This window comes from Pinus tabuliformis, chromosome 5_1 (genome assembly GCF_031772625.1).
Source record: "Pinus tabuliformis cultivar Carrire ecotype Pingquan chromosome 5_1, CPIR1, whole genome shotgun sequence".
NCBI lineage: Eukaryota > Viridiplantae > Streptophyta > Pinopsida > Pinales > Pinaceae > Pinus > Pinus tabuliformis.
In genome coordinates, this window is record NC_142305.1 from 741,788,966 (window position 1) to 741,807,876 (window position 18,911).

At 37.9% G+C, this 18,911-nt stretch overlaps 1 protein-coding gene across 4 annotated transcripts in view; it reads left to right on the top strand.

The window, feature by feature from the left end:
- Positions 1–18,911, top strand: part of ORC2 (origin recognition complex second largest subunit 2) — a 384,272-nt gene that overhangs the window by 164,445 nt on the left and 200,916 nt on the right. For all 4 annotated transcript variants that reach the window (XM_089432855.1, XM_089432856.1, XM_089432858.1 and 1 more), the window contains exon 5: positions 2,076–2,208. In XM_089432855.1, the coding sequence (XP_089288981.1) occupies positions 2,076–2,208 (133 nt within the window). The remainder of the gene's footprint in view (positions 1–2,075; positions 2,209–18,911) is intronic.

The window sequence follows — 18,911 nt, forward strand, 5'->3', positions numbered from 1 at the left end:
TATCAAATAATCAAAAAAATAAGTGGCGTGGCTTATGGATTGAAGTTACTTGACAACTGTCGAATCCATAACACCTTTCATGTATCAAATCTGAAGAGAGTACTAGGGCAAAACCAAATAGCTCAAACAAAAATACTAGAGACCGATGAAGAAGGAAGAATCATTCTAGAACTAGAAGGTATACTCGCTCCACGAGAGAAGGTACTGCGGTCCAAGACAATAAAGGAGTACCTCATTAAATGGAAGAAACTACCAGAGGAAGATTCGTCTTGGGAGTCCGAACGTTTTCTTCATCAAAACCTGGCATTACCCATGCTTTGAGGACAAAACATTTTTAAGGGGAAGGCAACGTTATGAATTTAAAATTCATAAAAGTTAGATATTTAAATATTCTTTTTAATTAATAGTAAAGTGAATAATTATTATTTGTAAATGATTAAATCTCCTAAACAAAGAGGCAGCAGTCCCAACGGACATGTCTCTCTGATTAGGCATGGCCAGTCAGCTCCTGTTTAAGGAGCACTGCCACAAGCCTTGTAATCATCCATTTTATCATCAATCAATTAATATATATATATATATATATATATATATATATATATAACTTATCAATGTATCTGCAAATTAATTAAGCCAGCGAGTAGCACCACTTCACACAACCTAAGACCCTGAAGCTTAAAGGAGTCATAAAAGATAGAAATGTCACAATACTAGTAGATTCTGGTAGTACTCACAATTGTATAGACATTGTTGTTGCTAAACAACTAAACCTTTTTGTGTACCCCTTCAAAGACCTCTTCGTGACAGTTGCTAATGGACAAAAGGTCAAGGAAGTAGCAAAATGTCATAAGGTTCATTTCAGATACAAGAGATGGAACTATAGACAAAACTCTATGCTCTACCACTGGGAGAGATGGATAGAATACTAGGTACAGAATGGTTGATGCAGTTGGGAAGTTATACTACAAATCTTGAACAACAATTCATGGAGTTTAATTGGAAAGGAAAACAGTATAAACTAAATGGTGTTTAAGCTTCGACTTTGAAAAAGATGCGAACAATGCACACGAAGCTCACCAACACTCACAGTATGAACAAAGTCGAACCCACAAGCACAAATAAACTTCATTTCACCATGAAGACATGCCCAACTAGAGAAAATCCTGTTTCCTATGCTTTGAGGACAATATTCCTTGAGAGGGCGACAAGTTTTGAGCATAATAATAGCTATAACTAAACTAATTTAATGAATTAATGAATAGTGGAGCACGAAACCTTTCACCTCGTGACCAGTCAATGCTATAAATATACTGTCATGAGGGTGTTGTAATCATTCTTATTCTTTCTATCAATCGATATATTTTTATTATAACATAATTATGTCTACACACATATAACTGGAACTGTTGTTACATCTTGCTCATTGGGAACCATCCTTTTTGACCCTGTATTATGCATCCTACCCCAGATGTAAAAATCGTGCACTTTTATGCATGCAAGCATTTATTTTTCCGCCTCTTGAATGGTTTGGTTCTTATATTACCATTGTTTTTTTTCTGACTTTACAAGTTATTCTTGTGAAACACTGATGTTGTTTCCAAGCAATGCATTCACATGACTCATTTTTATGCATGTTTATATTTTGTATGTGATGTGATTCATTTGAATTGGTTTGCTGTTTTACAATTTGATGTGTTTCATACCTTTCTAATTCTTCTCGTTATGTTATGTCGAACCTAGAAATATTGGTTTGTAATGTAAATTGTGCTATTGCTTTTACACTTTTCACAAGTTTTTTTATCAGAGATATCATTCCAGAATAACAAAAATTTGAATAGCATTTTTCCTATGTCTAAGAAAAATCTTCTAATCTTGTTTGTTTGACAGTTTTTGATATAGATATTTTTTCCTTTAACGTTTATTCACATTGTGGTGGAGGCCATGTTTGGTATAATATATTTCTACTTTATTACTTTTCTCCCTTGTTTGTAATTTTTACTTAAGATGCTTATGTTCTTTTCACACCTTTCTCTGCCATTTATCATTTTCGTTCTTTGTTGGCTATATCTTTACAGATGTGGCTTTGGACTTCTCATGTATGGGTTTGGATCAAAAAAGAAATTGCTTGAAGACTTTGCTTCCTCAACTTTGACTGATGGTGGAGTAGTTGTGATAAATGGATACCTTCCATCTGTCAATATGAAAAGTGTAAGTTCTATGAAGACTATCTTAGTTTCCCTCTTGGAATTTTGATGTGTACTTCAAAAACCAGCTATCATAAACTTTTGTCACATGGCTAAGATACCCTTTTCAATTTTTACAATTTCTAGCTTGCTTAAATTTTCAGAGTACCAGCCGTTCATAAAATCCATTCGAGTGCCCCAGCCAAAGTGGTCCAGAACTCACATTTATAAAAAGCAATTAAGGTTTCTGTCCTGGTTTGATTTTCTATGTAGGAATGAGTTGTATCTCATTGTTTATGTATAAAGATAATGCTGATCTCTTCAGGTAATGCACTACATGGATGTGCTAGACAACTATTATGCCCATTTAGGTAGTTGAAGTCCCTAAATTTCATAGTTTTTGATAAGTTAGAATAGACAAGAGAAACGCAAAAGCAACATTGTAGTTCTAAGGACTTGGCGTGGAGGATATTTAACTGCACTCGCATTCAATGGATTTATCCAACATTGAAACATTAAACACGAGAAGTGGATAATACCTTGTGAAATAAAAGGGCAGTTGAATCAAAAGAGGATTCATATAATTAATACAAAGCATCAAACGGTTTGCATATGTGATAGTATTGAATGATAGAATTGGTCATCTTGAGTGGCATAGAATAGTAAAATTGGGTGTGTATATGATTTTAAGGAGATTGGTTCCACCCAAATTGAAGGATTGTTGAATCAAAGATAGTGTATTTGTTGAGGAAAATGAGTTAGTGTCCGCCAAAATGTTAACCAATAGCATAGCCTCTTCTAATGAAAGCTCTCACTCAGGCAACAGTGATGATTGTTCCAAGCAGGACCAAATGAAGCTATCGTACTTCTCAGAGATGAAAGTTGCCCTTAAATGGAAAGGAGTTGATATTTTATAGTTTTGTCCATTCTCCAATAGTCCTACTAGGCAAAGGAGCCATTGGGATTTTCTACCATGCCCTCCAAGAATTTCTTAGCATATGTGATATATGAATGCCATATGGGGAGACAAATAGTACATGGAGTTGGAAATGCTTCTTCCTCGAGTCCTGTCATGATCGAAACTCGACAAAAGAGCTTGACAAGCGATAGTGCCGTGGTTCTGCTATACACCTGGGTCCTGTACTAACCTCTCAACTTGTATGCATTGCTGCTGCCGCTGTAACCATTGTTCAACCTGTCTCTGCTTATCGCTATGACTGCCCCCTACTCCCTATCGTGACCGTTGCCTGTCTTGCCACTTCCATGTACAACCTTGTGCTAACCAATGTTCCACCAAGACTTCGATGTGAGGAAACGCAGGTGCAAGGAGACGCACAGGGGGGACGTGCGGGAGTACCCTCAAATTTTAGGGAAATTTCGGGGGTGCGGGGAGACGTCGAGGTATATATATATATATATATATATATATATATATATATATATATATATGTACATATATAATTCAAGTTCATATTCATTGTTCACTGTTTAATAATGAAAGCATAAAAATATTAAATAGACAATTGAATCATTGATCCATCCTCATCATTCATTTTGATACATACATCATTCATATGACACACTCAAGTCTCATTATTGAATTATTCATACATACCATGAGATTCGATTAAAAAAATTAAAAATCAATAATGAAATATTCAAAGACATTGATCCATAGCATTCGCTAAATTTAAATTTAAATACATTGATCCATAACGGTGATTGTGTTTTCTTTAAATTTAAAAATTATTAAAATTTAAAAAATTTAAAACATTAGAATTTAAAAAAAAATTTAAAAATTTAAAAATTACAGCACTGTTTGTTGTTCACTGTTACAACAAAAATAAATTTAATAACTACAACGATGGTCGTTGTTCACACTTCAGTGTTAAGCAAAAAAAATAATTTTTAAAACACAAGCAATGTTCATTGTTTACTTGGAGGTCGATGGCAAAGACACAGGTTGACAAAATGAAAGTTTCAGTGAGCAGGTTGATGGGCCATAGCGTCACGGCACAGGGGTTGACGGCAATGGCAGTGTGGCATAGTGCACACGCTGGAAGTCGACGACAAAGGAGGATGGTTGCGTGGTTGTTGGAAGTCGTGGGCAAAGAAACATCGTGCAGGTTGCAGGTTGGAGCAACTACAAGTGCAGGGTGACTTTGGAGCAAATGGCGTCCACTTTCGAGTCTCGACAGACCGGTCTTTGTGGCGGTAGGAGGATGGCTGGGCGGCGGCTTAGCTCAATGTATTCAACTTTCCGTTGAAATGAAAATGACTCATGAGTGTTTCATTTAAGTTTTAACTTTCATTTTATTCAACCTAGGTTTTAGACTTTTAGTTATTTAATATTTTTTTGTTCTATTTAGTTTTAATTTAAATTTTTTTTAATTGTTTTGATTTTTGATTTTTTAATTTTTAATTTGGGTCTTATTAGACAAATTCAAAGGGGGACGCCCAGAAGCATCCTTTTTGAAGGGGGATGCCCAGACGCACCCTTTTCCCGGAGTCTAGACTCCCATGCTGAAGAGGGATGCCCAAACGTACCCTTTTTGGGGAGTCTAGACTCCCACACTGGGGAAACGCACCCCTTGTGTCTCCTCGAGACTCCCCAAAAAGGGTGCGTGGGGAAACACACCCCCAAGAGACTCCCCATCTCGGGTGCGAGGGGTGCGTGCACCCGACCCTGGGGGACACGTCCTCGTGGAACGCTGGTGCTAACCACTCCACTTGTTCGCACAACTACTGTCGCTATGGCCATTGGCCAACGTTGTCTCCCTCTTTGCCATATGAATTGACCTCGTCATCAAACTCTGTCCTACTCCTCTGTTTTGCATAGACATTGTTGGGTAGCTGTAATCGTTGTTGTCCTGGCCATAGTAGCCTCCATTGTTGATGATGTTCTCCTGTCCTTACTCTGACCCCATCGCATCTCATGCTTGTAAACTGCTGTTTCCAATTGATTTGTATAGTCATGCTTGTACCATACAACACAATCCCCATTAATTTAGTTATGTTGTGTGGGTACATTTTAAAGTGGATTTAGGAGTTTAAATATATTTCAAAGCCGTAGTCTACCTGTTATATTTTTTGGAGCTTTTCCGGGCATACTTCTAGTCAAATTTGTTAATTTTCCAGTGTTCTATGCTTAACACAATCACTTATTACAATTCTTCTTCAGTTAGCAATCACTTTATTCAATATAAATTCCATCCTCCAGCAACAATAAGCAATTGTAGATAGAAAAATAAACCAATGCATAATAGAAGACAACCAAGAACAAGAGAGACACAATATTTGGTCGAAGACTAGGGAAAAACACCACAAGGAGGAAAACCCTTTCTTCAAATTCTTCTTCTATTAGATTGTCATCAAAAGTTCAACAGAGAGATACAATGTTCCAATTCATCAAAAATGAGTCAATGTCAAACCTTTGACTATCCAAAATTTTAACGAACCAATATCCAATTCAATCAAAACCCCAAAAGCCAAATTTGGTCAACAAATCAAATTTGCAATTTTGGTCAAAGTCAACAATAGCAGCGACCCTCACTAGTCAACAGTCAACAATCCTCCAAATCAACTCGATCAGTAGTAAAAAGATGCGGCCTTCTTTGTTGGTCAAAGTTCAGTCAACACAATCACTAAAAGCTCGGTCAAAGTAAGGATAAAACATGCAGTCAAACTTGCACATAACTACGGTCAACTTCAATCAAAGTCTGCGGTCAAGGATGGTCAACAACCCAAAAATGTTTGATCTCTCTTGCAAACAATTCGGCCTTCCAAAATAGAGAATTTTCAAGTCAGACAAACCAAAGTCAAACCAAATCAAAGGATGGTTAACATCGGTCAATCCCAAAACAGAGGATTTTCTTTCATCTTATTTTGCATCTCTTTTAGGTTTTTATTGATAACCTGATAAATCCACCTTTTTCAACATACTAGGATACATTTGATTAGTTTTTTTTCTCTAATTGAGATAACCTAAATTGTAAGTCTTCACTTTCTTGATGAGTCAAGGATGACCCTTTAGTAGATTTAATTGGTGTAGTGTCTTTCTTTGGAGGCACGTTGGAAAATAGTAATAGCACTCCTCTTCACCAGAACTTTTATTCACCAAAAAGAAGGTATCTTCTAATCAACATTTAGGTCACTAGTAAGTTACATAACTTAACTTGGAGAATATCAGAATGTCTAAAGTTAAATTGATATATTCTTGAGATTTGAGTCCTTCTGGATCTAAAAATTTGTTCCATAATGCTGTGATATGTTGTTTTTTGCAATTCCATAAGTGTGAACTAATTGAAATGATTGATAGTAATTGTGAGGCGTATCAGGCATCAATCACAGAGAATAAGAAAAGTTCACAACTTGTGAACTGGAAGAAACAGAGGAAGCCGAATGTCTAGCAGACGCAAAAGGTGCAGTAGAAGCCGAAGGCCGAGCGAAGAAGGAAGCTGTAGATTGACAGAACACAATGAAGAAGATTTTGAGAGCAGTGCAATACAGTCAAAACATTTCTTGACAAGATATGGTCGGAGCCCTTGGGGTTGGTGCCTCAGAATTTGAAGGATTGGTTTCCTTGGAGTTGGTGCTCCTAAACACAAGGTTGGTGCCTTGAGAAGATAGGGTTGGTGCCCTAGAGGTTGGAGCCTCTCAAAAGGTCAAGTTGGTGCTTAACAACAGATTGGAGCCTTATATATATTGTAATTTGTACCCGACTTATTGTAAAGATTATATTAATAAAAGCATTTATTCCTATTGTTCATTTTGTGTTCTAAATATAAATGATTTAACTGGTAAAAATAATAATTGAAAAGAAATATTGATTTATCCCTCCTCTCAGTATTTCCAACAATTCTGTGAAGGGTGAGCCATTTCTGGCACCCTAGTTGTATTCAGAATCTGCGTAATAATAAAACCCTCTATATGCTGCACCGGTTTTCCCGCGTTGGGTTTTTTCGGGGACGATTGTCCAAAAATAACGGTTTCCCTTGTGTTGTCTCAGTTTATTTCAGTTGCTGATCTGTATGTTTGTGAAGGCTGCAATTGTGTTTATTTCGATGTTTATATTATTAAATAACTTGTTAATGTAAATAACAAGTAGGAGATAATAAACCAGATATTGCAGTAGGGGTTTCTGATGTGTTAGATTCAGGAATTTTCACATCCAACCTGTGTCAAGGTACACCTATGTTTTACTGCATGGTTATGAGTCATAGATTCTATATATGACTTTGAGTCATAGAAGGTATTAGAGATCCCTCAGTAGGGCATGATGATGTGTCAATGCAGGGAAATATGAGGCAAAATGAAGTAAGACATAGATGAAATTCGGGAAAATCATAGCAAACCTAGGTGGCAAAAGTGTCAAAATCATGAAGGTGTTAAGGATCAAGAAAAGGGTGGCAAGGTCGAGTTTTGTATCCATTTTAAGTTAAGTCAACTAGGCTTTTGAAGGTCAAAATGGAATTTTAGGGTATTATGGACCAAAAAACTAGCAAGCGGACAAACTTCTAGGCGTTACAAAGTCAAAGGTTTCCTTCTCCCACCAAATTGATGTCTTCCTTAAGCAAAGGAAATTGTCTATGGATTATTTTGAACCACATGTAGTCATTTTAAATGAGTATTGGGTCTCCTATGGAGAAATTGGGCATTTTGGGACATTTTTCAACTTCTAGGGACATGGAAAAGGGAACGGTGAACTTCTTGGGTCACTATGAGCGAAGTCTACCCACCTTTTGGGAAAATTATTAATGTAAATGAGATATTTTATAAAATTTACTTAGTCTCCAACACGTGGGTGACCTGTAAAAAGTATTTTCCTAGAGTAGAAGTCAACTAGTCATTAGAATTTTTTTATAAAAGGCTAGCCTTTATCTAAGATAGTTGTTGTTGTTGATTTTTGAGATCACTGTATGACATAATAAAAAACTCATTGTGCAAAAACATTATGTGGGTTTGTTTTTCGTATTTTGCATTTTCTTGATCATAGTTGTAGCCGGGCTTCAACATATATATATATATATATATATCGTATTTTGCATTTTCTTGATCATAGTTGTAGCCGGGCTTCAACATATATATATATATATTTTAAACTTAATTATAAAATATTATTTTTGTTTTTTTATTTTTATTTTCAATTGTTTTTAATTTTTAATTTTTAATTCTTTCCACACTACACAACAATTAGAGGAACAATTCATTGAGTGGCTACATAGCGAGATGAGATACACCATTAACTTCTCCCCAAGGGTGCTTTATTGATCGAAGATGTTCAATCTCCATAGCTTATTTTGATTTTACTCCAACTTTATGCTTTATGGAAGAGATTAAAATGTCCATTGTATGTGACCTTTCACATTTTGCATCGCTGTTTGTAAATATTTTACTGTAAATGTAAGATGTATTTAAAAAAAACTATAATACAACATAAGAAGGTCATTATATGAAATATATTCTATCGCTCTGGGAATTTTTCCATGCAATAATCATTTAGAAGCATCAAATATTGTTTGGCGTTAGGTAGGGTTAGGCACTTGTTGCTTTTGATGTTAAAGGGATTTCTATAAGGTGGTTAATTAGAGGTTCTACATACTCTGAGCCACAAGTGTTTGTTGTTGATTGTGAGGAGAGGAAAATAAGTAGCTTGCAGAGCGATGCACAGGCAAGCAGGAAAGTAATTGAGAATGATATAAGATGTAGCTTCCCACAATATTTTATCTCTTTGAGTAGCTCTCAATCTTGGATCTTTATTGAAGTTAAGATGAGTTTAATGCCATGAATAATTTTAGCATCTTTCCTAGGAGGTAACCAGGAAAACCATCTTATTTTGGGAAGGGGTGTATACTTTTGATTAATCCCTATCCTGGCCATTGCATGGGAATATGGCGTGCTTTCTTTATTTTGAAATTTGGATCATCTAGCTTGGCTTGTGTGGAGCTCCCAATGTGTCTTCTCTTTAATTTGGTATAAAACCCCTTAATACATCTTCGTTGTTCAATAACTGATTGACAAAAAAAAAGAAAAAGAGCAAGACAAAGATTTCAGCATATGTAATATTTATAAAAGTAGTTTAGTGTAACTAAGGTAATATCTTCGAAATTACTTGATATAGCATTATAAATATATGAAGACTATATGTCTCGTCTGTCCTGGATAGATCTTTGACTTGTGAACTATTTCAATCCTGAAACAACATTTCAAATTAAGAGATGATACTTGAGCTTTGATAATATTGTAGGTTGCTTCGTTATGCTTGAAGAGTGGCTAAAAGAATGGAACCAAGTTTTTATCTGACTACTACATGTTGATTTTTCATGATTTTCTAATTTGATAATTTCTTCCAATGATTTCTTAATTAATTCCTCTTGTGTTACATTCACATTAAGCAATTATATGTAGAAATTCTCAACTGTAAAACAATAATGATAGTAGGATCATGAAGAGATAGCCAAACACAAGAGACACACATTTTTACCTTGGGAAAACTCTAACTAGGGAAAAACCCAACAACCTTTTCTTAGAGAAATTGTCCAATTCAACAAGAGAAAACCCTAATTTGGGAGAAACCCAACAACCATTTCTTACAGAAGTTGTCCAATTCAACAAGAGATACAATATGATTTTTCCAGTTAAAGTTTAAACAAGGTCAAATTGACTAGCAACTGACACATGTCAAACTCTTGGTCAAACTGCCCACGAAATAGCCATAGTCAATCCACGGTCAAATTTCCAGAGACAAGCCAAATTTCGACTTGTTACTCCTGCCTAGAAAAATACGGTCTGGTACCCATAATTGTGCTCGGAAAGATTCATTTTGCTGCCTACAAGATTCAGTGGTCAACAGAGGTTAAACTTCATCTTTTTGCTCTCTCTCCCCTTTGTACTTGTGAACAGAAACAAATGATTGAGTGATTCGAATTATAGTGCCAAATGAGTGAGGACAAATAGGAATATATAGTGGTTGAAAAGGCCCGAGTAGGTGTGCCTTTTCATTGAGCTGACTTGTACTTCTTGGAGGGATGACTTGACTTTTGGAGGCAAAATAATTTTGAATTTTGAAATTTAACTTTTTACCTCTTTTATTTGGAGTTGACTTAAATCCAAATTAGAATTTTCATTCTCTTTTATTTTTGTGGGCTATTATAATTGAAGAATACTGATTGCAACTACAAAAATTCAACACTCCCTCTTATCTAGGGAGGTATTCTCTTTGACTTCTTCAGATCTTCTCTTGTTGAAAAATTTTCCCATCGCAAGAAAAGGTTGAATGAGCTCAGATATGTTGATGAATCCATCCACCTCATGTTCTATACCAGAACCACATGGAAAACATCTTGCATTAGCATCATGCAAGGGGATCTAGTTACCCGCTAGTCACATCTCCTTTGCAAAGGATCTAGTCTCCCACAAGCCAATTACCCGTTGGATGGTCAGGTTCCCCTTGACACAATACTAGTCCTTGTTTCACCAACCCAACAAGTCGTCACTTGGAACAATGTTAGGCACCCTTGGACAAATGGTGAAACCTTGGGCCCATTTACCATTCTCGCATGTGACCACATGTTGTCACATGCTATTGAATAGTAAAAATACTTGCCCGATGCTATGAGGCACTCACTTAACCCACCATCCAAGTAACCCTTGGCATTATGGCCAGGTAACTCCTGACCGAGGGAGCACTTTGGGCCTTGATGCTGTTAGTTTTTCTAGCTCGGACAACTATTATATTCCTAGATGGTGTTTATGAGACTAACAAACACAATGGACTAATTATCTTCAATACCTTGAAATATTTTCCAAGTGACATGACTGATAGCGATATTGGGGCTATCTACAACGTGACTGATACACATACTGACCTTGATGGTAGCGATTTTGTCTAACTTTGAGGGTAGCGAATAAGGAAACATGACTAGGGAGTTGACTAATGACTTAAGGCACTCTTCGGTAGGGAAGGATGTACTTGTAGGTGGATTTGGTGTGGGGAGGCATGACCTTGTCTCGCCAGCGACTAATGACCTATTAATCGAGTGACTATATCCTTACCAAAGACCTCTTATAATTGTCTTAATTAAATTAATTAGCCAGTTTAACTAATTTTCCTAAGTCTAACTTATGGAAATTGGTTAATTAATCGAGATTAATTGAGACAAATTGATTTTGCTCTAAAGACTTCTAGAAAAGCTATTTTTATAAGTCAAATGATCTTAACCATCTATTGGACTTCGATCATGTCTGTTGATACATCAACGAGAGATTATAAGTGAAGATCGATGGGACCATTGGAGATCAAATCGTAGAGTTCAAGGGAATAGGCAGTAATAAGAAGGGCATAGTGATAGTGTGGGAGACACCAGTAGTAGGGATCAACAAAGATTGAGATCGATTTGTCGGAGAAGGATTCTTCACAGTGATTTCCAGATTCTCAGTGATAGAGGGAGATCGATTTATCTGCTGAGGCTGAATTTCTCCAGCTAGTGCGAATTGTTAGTTTTTGTAGCATCGAAGGTGTTATAGTCTCGAAACTTTGTGGAGAGGCTAAAACACATGAGATCTCCAAAACCCATAAATCGTTTTTGGAAAGTCCTCCTAGAAATGACTCAATTAGATTATTAGCTGATTTTTAAATATTTTTGAAGTCTAAACTTAGGGAATATGGTTAATTAATCAGTATTAATTGAGATAAGGTGAGAATTCTCTAGAAACTCACACAGATCGACAGGGAATTAATCTGGACCCTTGATTAAGTTCTAATCTTGGTCGTTGGTGCTCCAACAGAGGATTATAAGAAGTCGATGGGTAGATGGAGAACACACTAGAGACAATTGTGAGAACCACAAAGAGTTCGATTTCCTTGGAGGGTTTGATTTTCAGAGAGACAACGGTGTTGGAGGAATTCGAGCTTCAGTAAGGACACAGAGACAGTGAGGGGCAGAGACAGTGAAGCTGAAGGAAGATTTCCAGATCTAGTGAGTGCGTTAGCAGAGAGGCCGAGATTTCTCCAGGAGGCTACAAAGTCCAGCGCAAAAGCTTCAGTGGGCAATTCGATTTGCTGAGGAAGGAAGACTTTTTTAGTTCTAGAGGCTAGGCAAAGGTTTTAGAGTGTCGGAGAAGCGTTTTCCCAATCAGCAGTAGGCAGGACGATCTGATTAGATGATGATTTGGGCAGCACGTGTGGTAGGCAGCCTCAAGTTGACGTAGAACCTGCGCTAGCCCAATTGGATGGCTTGCTTTTCAGTGGCAATCGAGTGCCAAGATTGCTCGGAGTGAGGGTAATTTCCCTCAAGATATTTTTTCCAGTGTTTTTCTCTGCATGATTACTAGTTTCGGCAACCAGATTGTACTTAGATAATTTCATTGCTGCAAAGGTTTTCCCAGGTTGGGTTTTTTCGTGAGCATTTGTCCAAAAATAATTGTGTCAAATTTGATGTGTGTACTAGTATTGTCCGAGTTTCCAACACTATTTTCTTTCGCAATTTATTGGTGAAAATCACAGTGTGATTTATTTGATATTTGCCGTATCAGATAAATTGTTAAATTAATTAACAATTAGGAAAATAATTTCCAGTTGCTGTGATAGTTGATTTTTTTACATGCTATCAAAGTGTGAGTGATCAACTGGGAAGCTTAGAAGTGGAGAAGGGAATTCCGTTGTTTAGAGGGAACAAAAGGTTGAAATTCTCAGAGACTGCGCAGTGCCCAAACAGGTAGTTCGAATTCCTGGGCAAGTGTTCGATTTTCAGTTGCAGGTTGGCAGAAAAATCAATTTGCCCAGAATAATGATTCCAACAGTTAGAGGGAGCAACAACAACTTAAATTTTTCTGAGCAATTTTGTGGTTGGACGTAGAGGGTTTTGTAGCAACAAAATCAACGTTGGGTGGAAGAGAAAAGCATACACGAGGGAAAATTTCTCACATGGGACTTCAAGTTTCAAAATTTCGACTTTTCCAACCAGATTGACAGTAGGTGAGTGCAGATTTCCTCACTCCACAAGGGAGCGCGTATAGCAGATCCACCAACCAAGCAGAGGGAAAGAGGGGGTTTTCGACAGATCAAAGATGGCCACAATAGGGCTCTTAGAGATCAGGATAGGTTGGAGGGAGCCTCCAACTATGTCATTTGGAAGGCTAGGATGTCCTTCCTTCTGGATGAACTTGGCTTGAAAACCTATGCAGAAAATGTGGTAGCAATTCCCTAAGACCTCGATTAGTAGGAGTGCAAGAAATAAATGGCTAAGGCAAAGAGGATGATTTTGGATGGAGTCTGAGATCATTTGGTCTCACATGTGGCAGACAAGGGAACAACCAAGGAGATGTGGGATGCTTTGTCTGAGCTGTTTCAGAGTTCTTCCAAGCAATGAAAGATGTTTCTCTAGGAGAAGCTGAGGAGTACTAGGATGAAGAAGGACGAGAGCATAGATGCCTTTATCACTCGGATTTAGGAAGTCCAAGATAAACTATCAGCCATTGGGTAGGCACCCCAACCCACATAACTTGTACGATTGACACTGAATAATGTCTCAGAGGATTGGTAGGTATTTGTCCAGAGTAACTTGGGCAGAGACATTTTGCTAAAGTGGGACAAGATGTGGTCCGATCTACAACAAGAGTTGTGTAGGTACTCTGTTGAAGAGTACCATCAACGACAACAAGAACAAGGGACTGAAGAGTGAGGTGGAGAATGTGGCCCTAGCATCTAAGGGTCCTGGTCAGGGGCAGGGGGAGCAGAAGAAGAAGAAGAAGGGCCTGCGTGGTGAGTTTGGTCACTACAGCACGCACTGTCATCTTAAAAATAAGGACAAGAAAGAACACGTAACAACGTCAACAGAGATGTACCATTTGTCCTCTAGACTGGAGGAAGAGTTTGGCATGTTTGTCGCTATACCTCTAGGAGAGAATTGGGGTGATTTGGAGCTGTAGTCCTAGAGATTGCAAAGATTGGGCAGGGTCCATTGAGGAGTCCAGCTCATGCATCATCACTTGGCTATGAAGGCCCACAGTATTTAGTAGCAAGATGGATGAATGTTAGAGATGCAGTTAGATTCTAGAGTGACAGTTGTAGACTAGTAGCAGTCAGGTGATATGGAGCGTAGTGCAGAGTTGGTGGCAGTTCAAAGTGGCACAGTGCAGAGTCAACAACAACGTAGAGGACTTGGTGGACAGTGCAGTGGCTAATAGTAGTCAGATGCTCAGGTGACAGATGCATCATACTGAACACAGATGATTCAATATTTTGCATGCTTCTCAGTTGCAACAACAACAAATGAGAGGGAGTTGTAGTGTAGATGCAGAGTTGGCAGGAGTATGGCAGTGTCAGCAGCAACACAAATGCAACATCAGAGTTGTGTAGTGGTTAGTGGGTAGTGGCCAGACATCAACAACATGACAAAGGGGTGATACAGAGATAGGGTGTTGTAGCAGCAATGGGGAAACATTAAAACACTGTCCTCGCTAAAAGGGAATGCTAGTTTTTGTAGCATCGGAGGTGCTCTAGTCTCAAAACTTTGTGGAGAGGTTAAAACACATGATATCTCCAAAACCTAGAAAATGTTTATGGAAATTCCACCTAGAAATGGCTCAATTACATTATTAGCCGACTTTTAAATATTTCCTAAGTCTAAACTTAGGGAATATGGTTATTTAATCAATATTAATTGAGATAAGGTGAGAATTCTCTAGAAACTCACACGGATTGACAGGGAATTAAGCTGGGCCCTTGATTAAGTTCTAATCTTGGTTATTGGTGCTCCAACAGAGGATTATAAGAAGAAGTTGATGGGTAGATGGAGAACACACTAGAGACACTTGTGATAACTACAAAGAGTTCGAATTCCTTGGAGGGTTCAATTTTCAGAGAGCCAACAACGCTGAAAGAATTCGAGCTTTAGTAAGGGAGTAGAGACAGTGAGGAGCAGAGGCAGCAAATCCGAAAGAGGATTTCCAAATCGGACGAGTGCATTTGCAGAGAGGCCGAGATTTCTCCAGAGGTTGCGTAGTCCCAACACAAAAGCTTCAGCGGGCAATTCGATTTGTTGAGGAAGGAAGATGTTTTTAGTTCCATAGGCCAGGCAGAGGTTCGAAAGTGTCGGAGAAGCGTTTTCCCAGTCAGCAACAGGCAAGACACCTTGAGTAGTAGACAATCCAGGAAACACTTGTGGTAGGTAGCCTCAAGTTGACGCAGAGCTTGCGCAAGCCCAATTGGATGACTTGCTTTTTAGTGGCAGTCGAGTGCTGGGATTTCTCGTAGTGAGGGTAATTTCCTTCAAGATATTTTTGCCAGTATTTTTCCCTATAGGATTGCCAATTTCAGCAACCAGATTGTACTCAGATTATTTCATTGTTGCATAATAGTAAAAACCCTTAGTTGCTGCATGGGTTTTGCCATGTTGGGTTTTTCCGGGGACATTTGTCCAAAAATAAATGTGTCAAATTGTATGTGTGTGTGCTAGTATTTTCTTAGTTTTCAGCGCTAGTTTCTTTCACAGTTTATTGGTGAAAATCACACTGTGAATTATTTGATATTTGGCGTAGCAGATAAATTATTAAATAAATTAACAATTAGGAAAATAATTTCCAGTTGCTGTGATAGATGAAATTTTCACATGAATTGTTTTAGAGAGGTTGAGTTGTCGGGGCAAGTGCAAGTTTGCCAATGGGATCAATTTGCACAAGAGAAGTTGAATTTGCTAGTGAAGAACGAAATTCCATTGGAGGCCAAGTTATTTTCCCAGTGGTGTGAGTTTTGAGAGAGGCCGAGTTATTTACTGAAATGCACTAGTTGGATCAATTTAGGGTCACATAGAGAGGCCAAATTGATTTAGAGGGGCCGAGTTGCTTCTAAGAGTTTGAGTGAGCTTGCAGAAGTGAAAAAATAAATTTGCCGGACCTTTGCCAGCAAACGACAAGCCACTTATGTATTTCTCAATTGCTAAAGAATAATAAAAAGCCCTCATGTGCTGAACTGGTTTTCCCTTCGGGGTTTTTCCAGGGACAATTTGTTCAACAATACCGATGTCAATTTTTTGTGTTTTTTTTCTTAGTTCTTGTGTTTATTTATTTGTGAAATTGTAGTTGTGTTATTTTCAGTATTTAACGTGAATTAATTTCAACAAGGCAAATAATCTGCAAGGATAGAAGAATAATAACTAGTAATTGTAATAGAATTTCACAGATGCTCACTAGGAAATCTCCCTAGCCCATTACATGGCTCCCGGCCACTATCCATGACTTGGTGAATACCCTTGACCTAGGGAGAATCTCCGCCACTTGATGCTACAACAAAAACATTCTCAACCAATGTTGCAAGATCCTTTCCCAGCTAGACCCGGAGGCGAATTCATGTCTTGGACGAATCCGCCACCGATTCTTAGGCGGAACCTAATATTCAAAAATCAAATCAATTGTTCCGCCTTTTTTTGCAGTTCCTGGAAAAAATAGAACTGCGACAGCCTGATCTGTGGTTCCGGAATGGACCAACTGCAGATCGTGAGCGGATTTGGGAGAAAGGCGGACAACTTGATGGACTTGGTTTTTTAATTTTTTCTTTAGACTTAACTTGGGTTTTTGAACTGTTATGTGTGGAATTATGATTTCCGAACACTCCCAAGGTGCCCCCTTGATGCTCCGTAGACGCTTCTTAGATGCTCCCTACTGGTAATGTTAAATTCTTAAAATAAAAGTGACATTCTCCTTTATCTTTCATTTTCATCCATTTACTTGACTTTTTGACATTACCATGAAATGACTTAGAATGTTTGAGATTAGTTCCATCCTTATTAGACTTCATATGGAGAAAATAAAATTTCATATCCCATTCAAAATTCAATAGACTTAACAACTTTCAGGATTTTAGGATTAATGGGATTGTGGCATTTCATTAGATTATATCATGTATGAGGGTATGTGATTGACATTTAATCAAGAGTAGCAAGACCTATATGTTCCCCAATGTTGGTGGTGTTGATTATTGAACTCATTTGTCATGGCCTAAGCAAAAATGTAGTCTTCACTCAAGTCAAAATCGTTAATCAAGCATGTTAAGCTTTCTCTAACATATTATAAGGCTTGGATTAGGCCGTTTGATCAAAATTTGGCAATGTTGACTAATATCCCTAGAGAATCAAAGTATAGGCAAAAGCTAGACAAGAGGAGAGGAATCTTGATTCTAGATGGCTAATGCTCGAATAATTATTGATGTACAATGGAAACCTTATCTATCTTGATTTATGTACAAATAAGCATGTTTCACATCTTCTACAACTAATTTGGTATTTTGGATGTTTTTTTAATATAATAATAATAATAATAATAATAATAATAAATGCTTTGCTTCCTAGATTTTTGGAAAATGACGCTTTTGAGGCTTCGCTTCCAAAAAATGTCCCCGCTTCGTGCAACATTGTTCTAAACCACTCCAAGCTTGTTCCTGAAGTGTACAAGCTTTATCTTGGGACAAAGGCTTTGTGAGAATGTCAACAACCTACTTGTCCATAGAAATGCATTGGAGCCTCACTGCCCCCTTTTGTACCATGTCTAGAAAGTGGTGTAGCATGATCTTAATGTGCTTCGACATGTCATCATGGTTGTCTTGTGCACTTGATCAAACGATCTTGCGAGTAGCTTCTAAAGCCACATTGCTTCACAACTCGCCAAACTAGCTGCAATATACTCGGCCTTTGTGATCCTCAGTGCAACAAGTGTCCACTCGCTGCCCATTCAAGATATTATAGCAGAATCCAAACTGAATCATCACGCTGATGTGCTCTTCCTGTCTTGAACACTCTCTGCCCAATATGAATCTGTATATCCCTGCAATTGTACTTCAACATTTGAGACATCTACCATGTTGGTACGTCAACAGATGTTGTGATGTATGCCTCGGCTCAACCATAACCTGACCAGTTTTCTTCACTGAATCCATCACCACAACTACTTGACACTAAAATAGTTATTGCTGTGGCATTCCTAGCTGCCCCCTTTGCCACTTAGCTTCTTCAAATTATTTACCATGGGAGTGAAAATGGACTAGCTGCCAAACCTTTGAAGGATCGTTATAATATTCTTCCTTTGACCAAAGAAGATCTCTCCCAACTTCTGCCATACTTCTAGTCCCAAGAAGTAATGTATCCAACCATGATCCTTCATCTCGAACTCAGTGGTCAACTCCCTCTGACATTGAAAGAGGGCTTGACTGCTCCCGCTATCATGGAAACAAACTGTCTTGCCACTGCTGGTCTCTTTGTCATGTGAGTCTTGCTCTTGTTAGAAACAAATCATATAATAACAAGATCAACCAAGCCCCATCAGATATCCATCAATCCAAGAATACCATGCTAGAGGTTCGTACAAAGCTTTCTTTAGTCTGCAGACATGAGATTCCCTCTCATGTACCTCAAAGTCGAGATGTTTTTCCATGTACACTTCTTCCTCAATTATTCCATTGAGGAGAGCGGTCTCCTCATCCACCTGATGAAATTTCCAAGCATAATAGAAGCAACAAAAATAATAGTTTTAATAGAAGTGTACTTGACAACTGGAGCAAACGTCTCCTGATAATCCTTTTTGCCTTTTTGGGAGAATCCTCACGAATCATGCATTGAACTTCTCTTTGTTTCCATCTATTGAATACTTCATCTTGTATTGGAAGATACCACTGACTTCTTTTTCGCACAATTTTCCCTATCATGGCATCCTTCAATTTTGCTAGCATGCCTGCTCTTT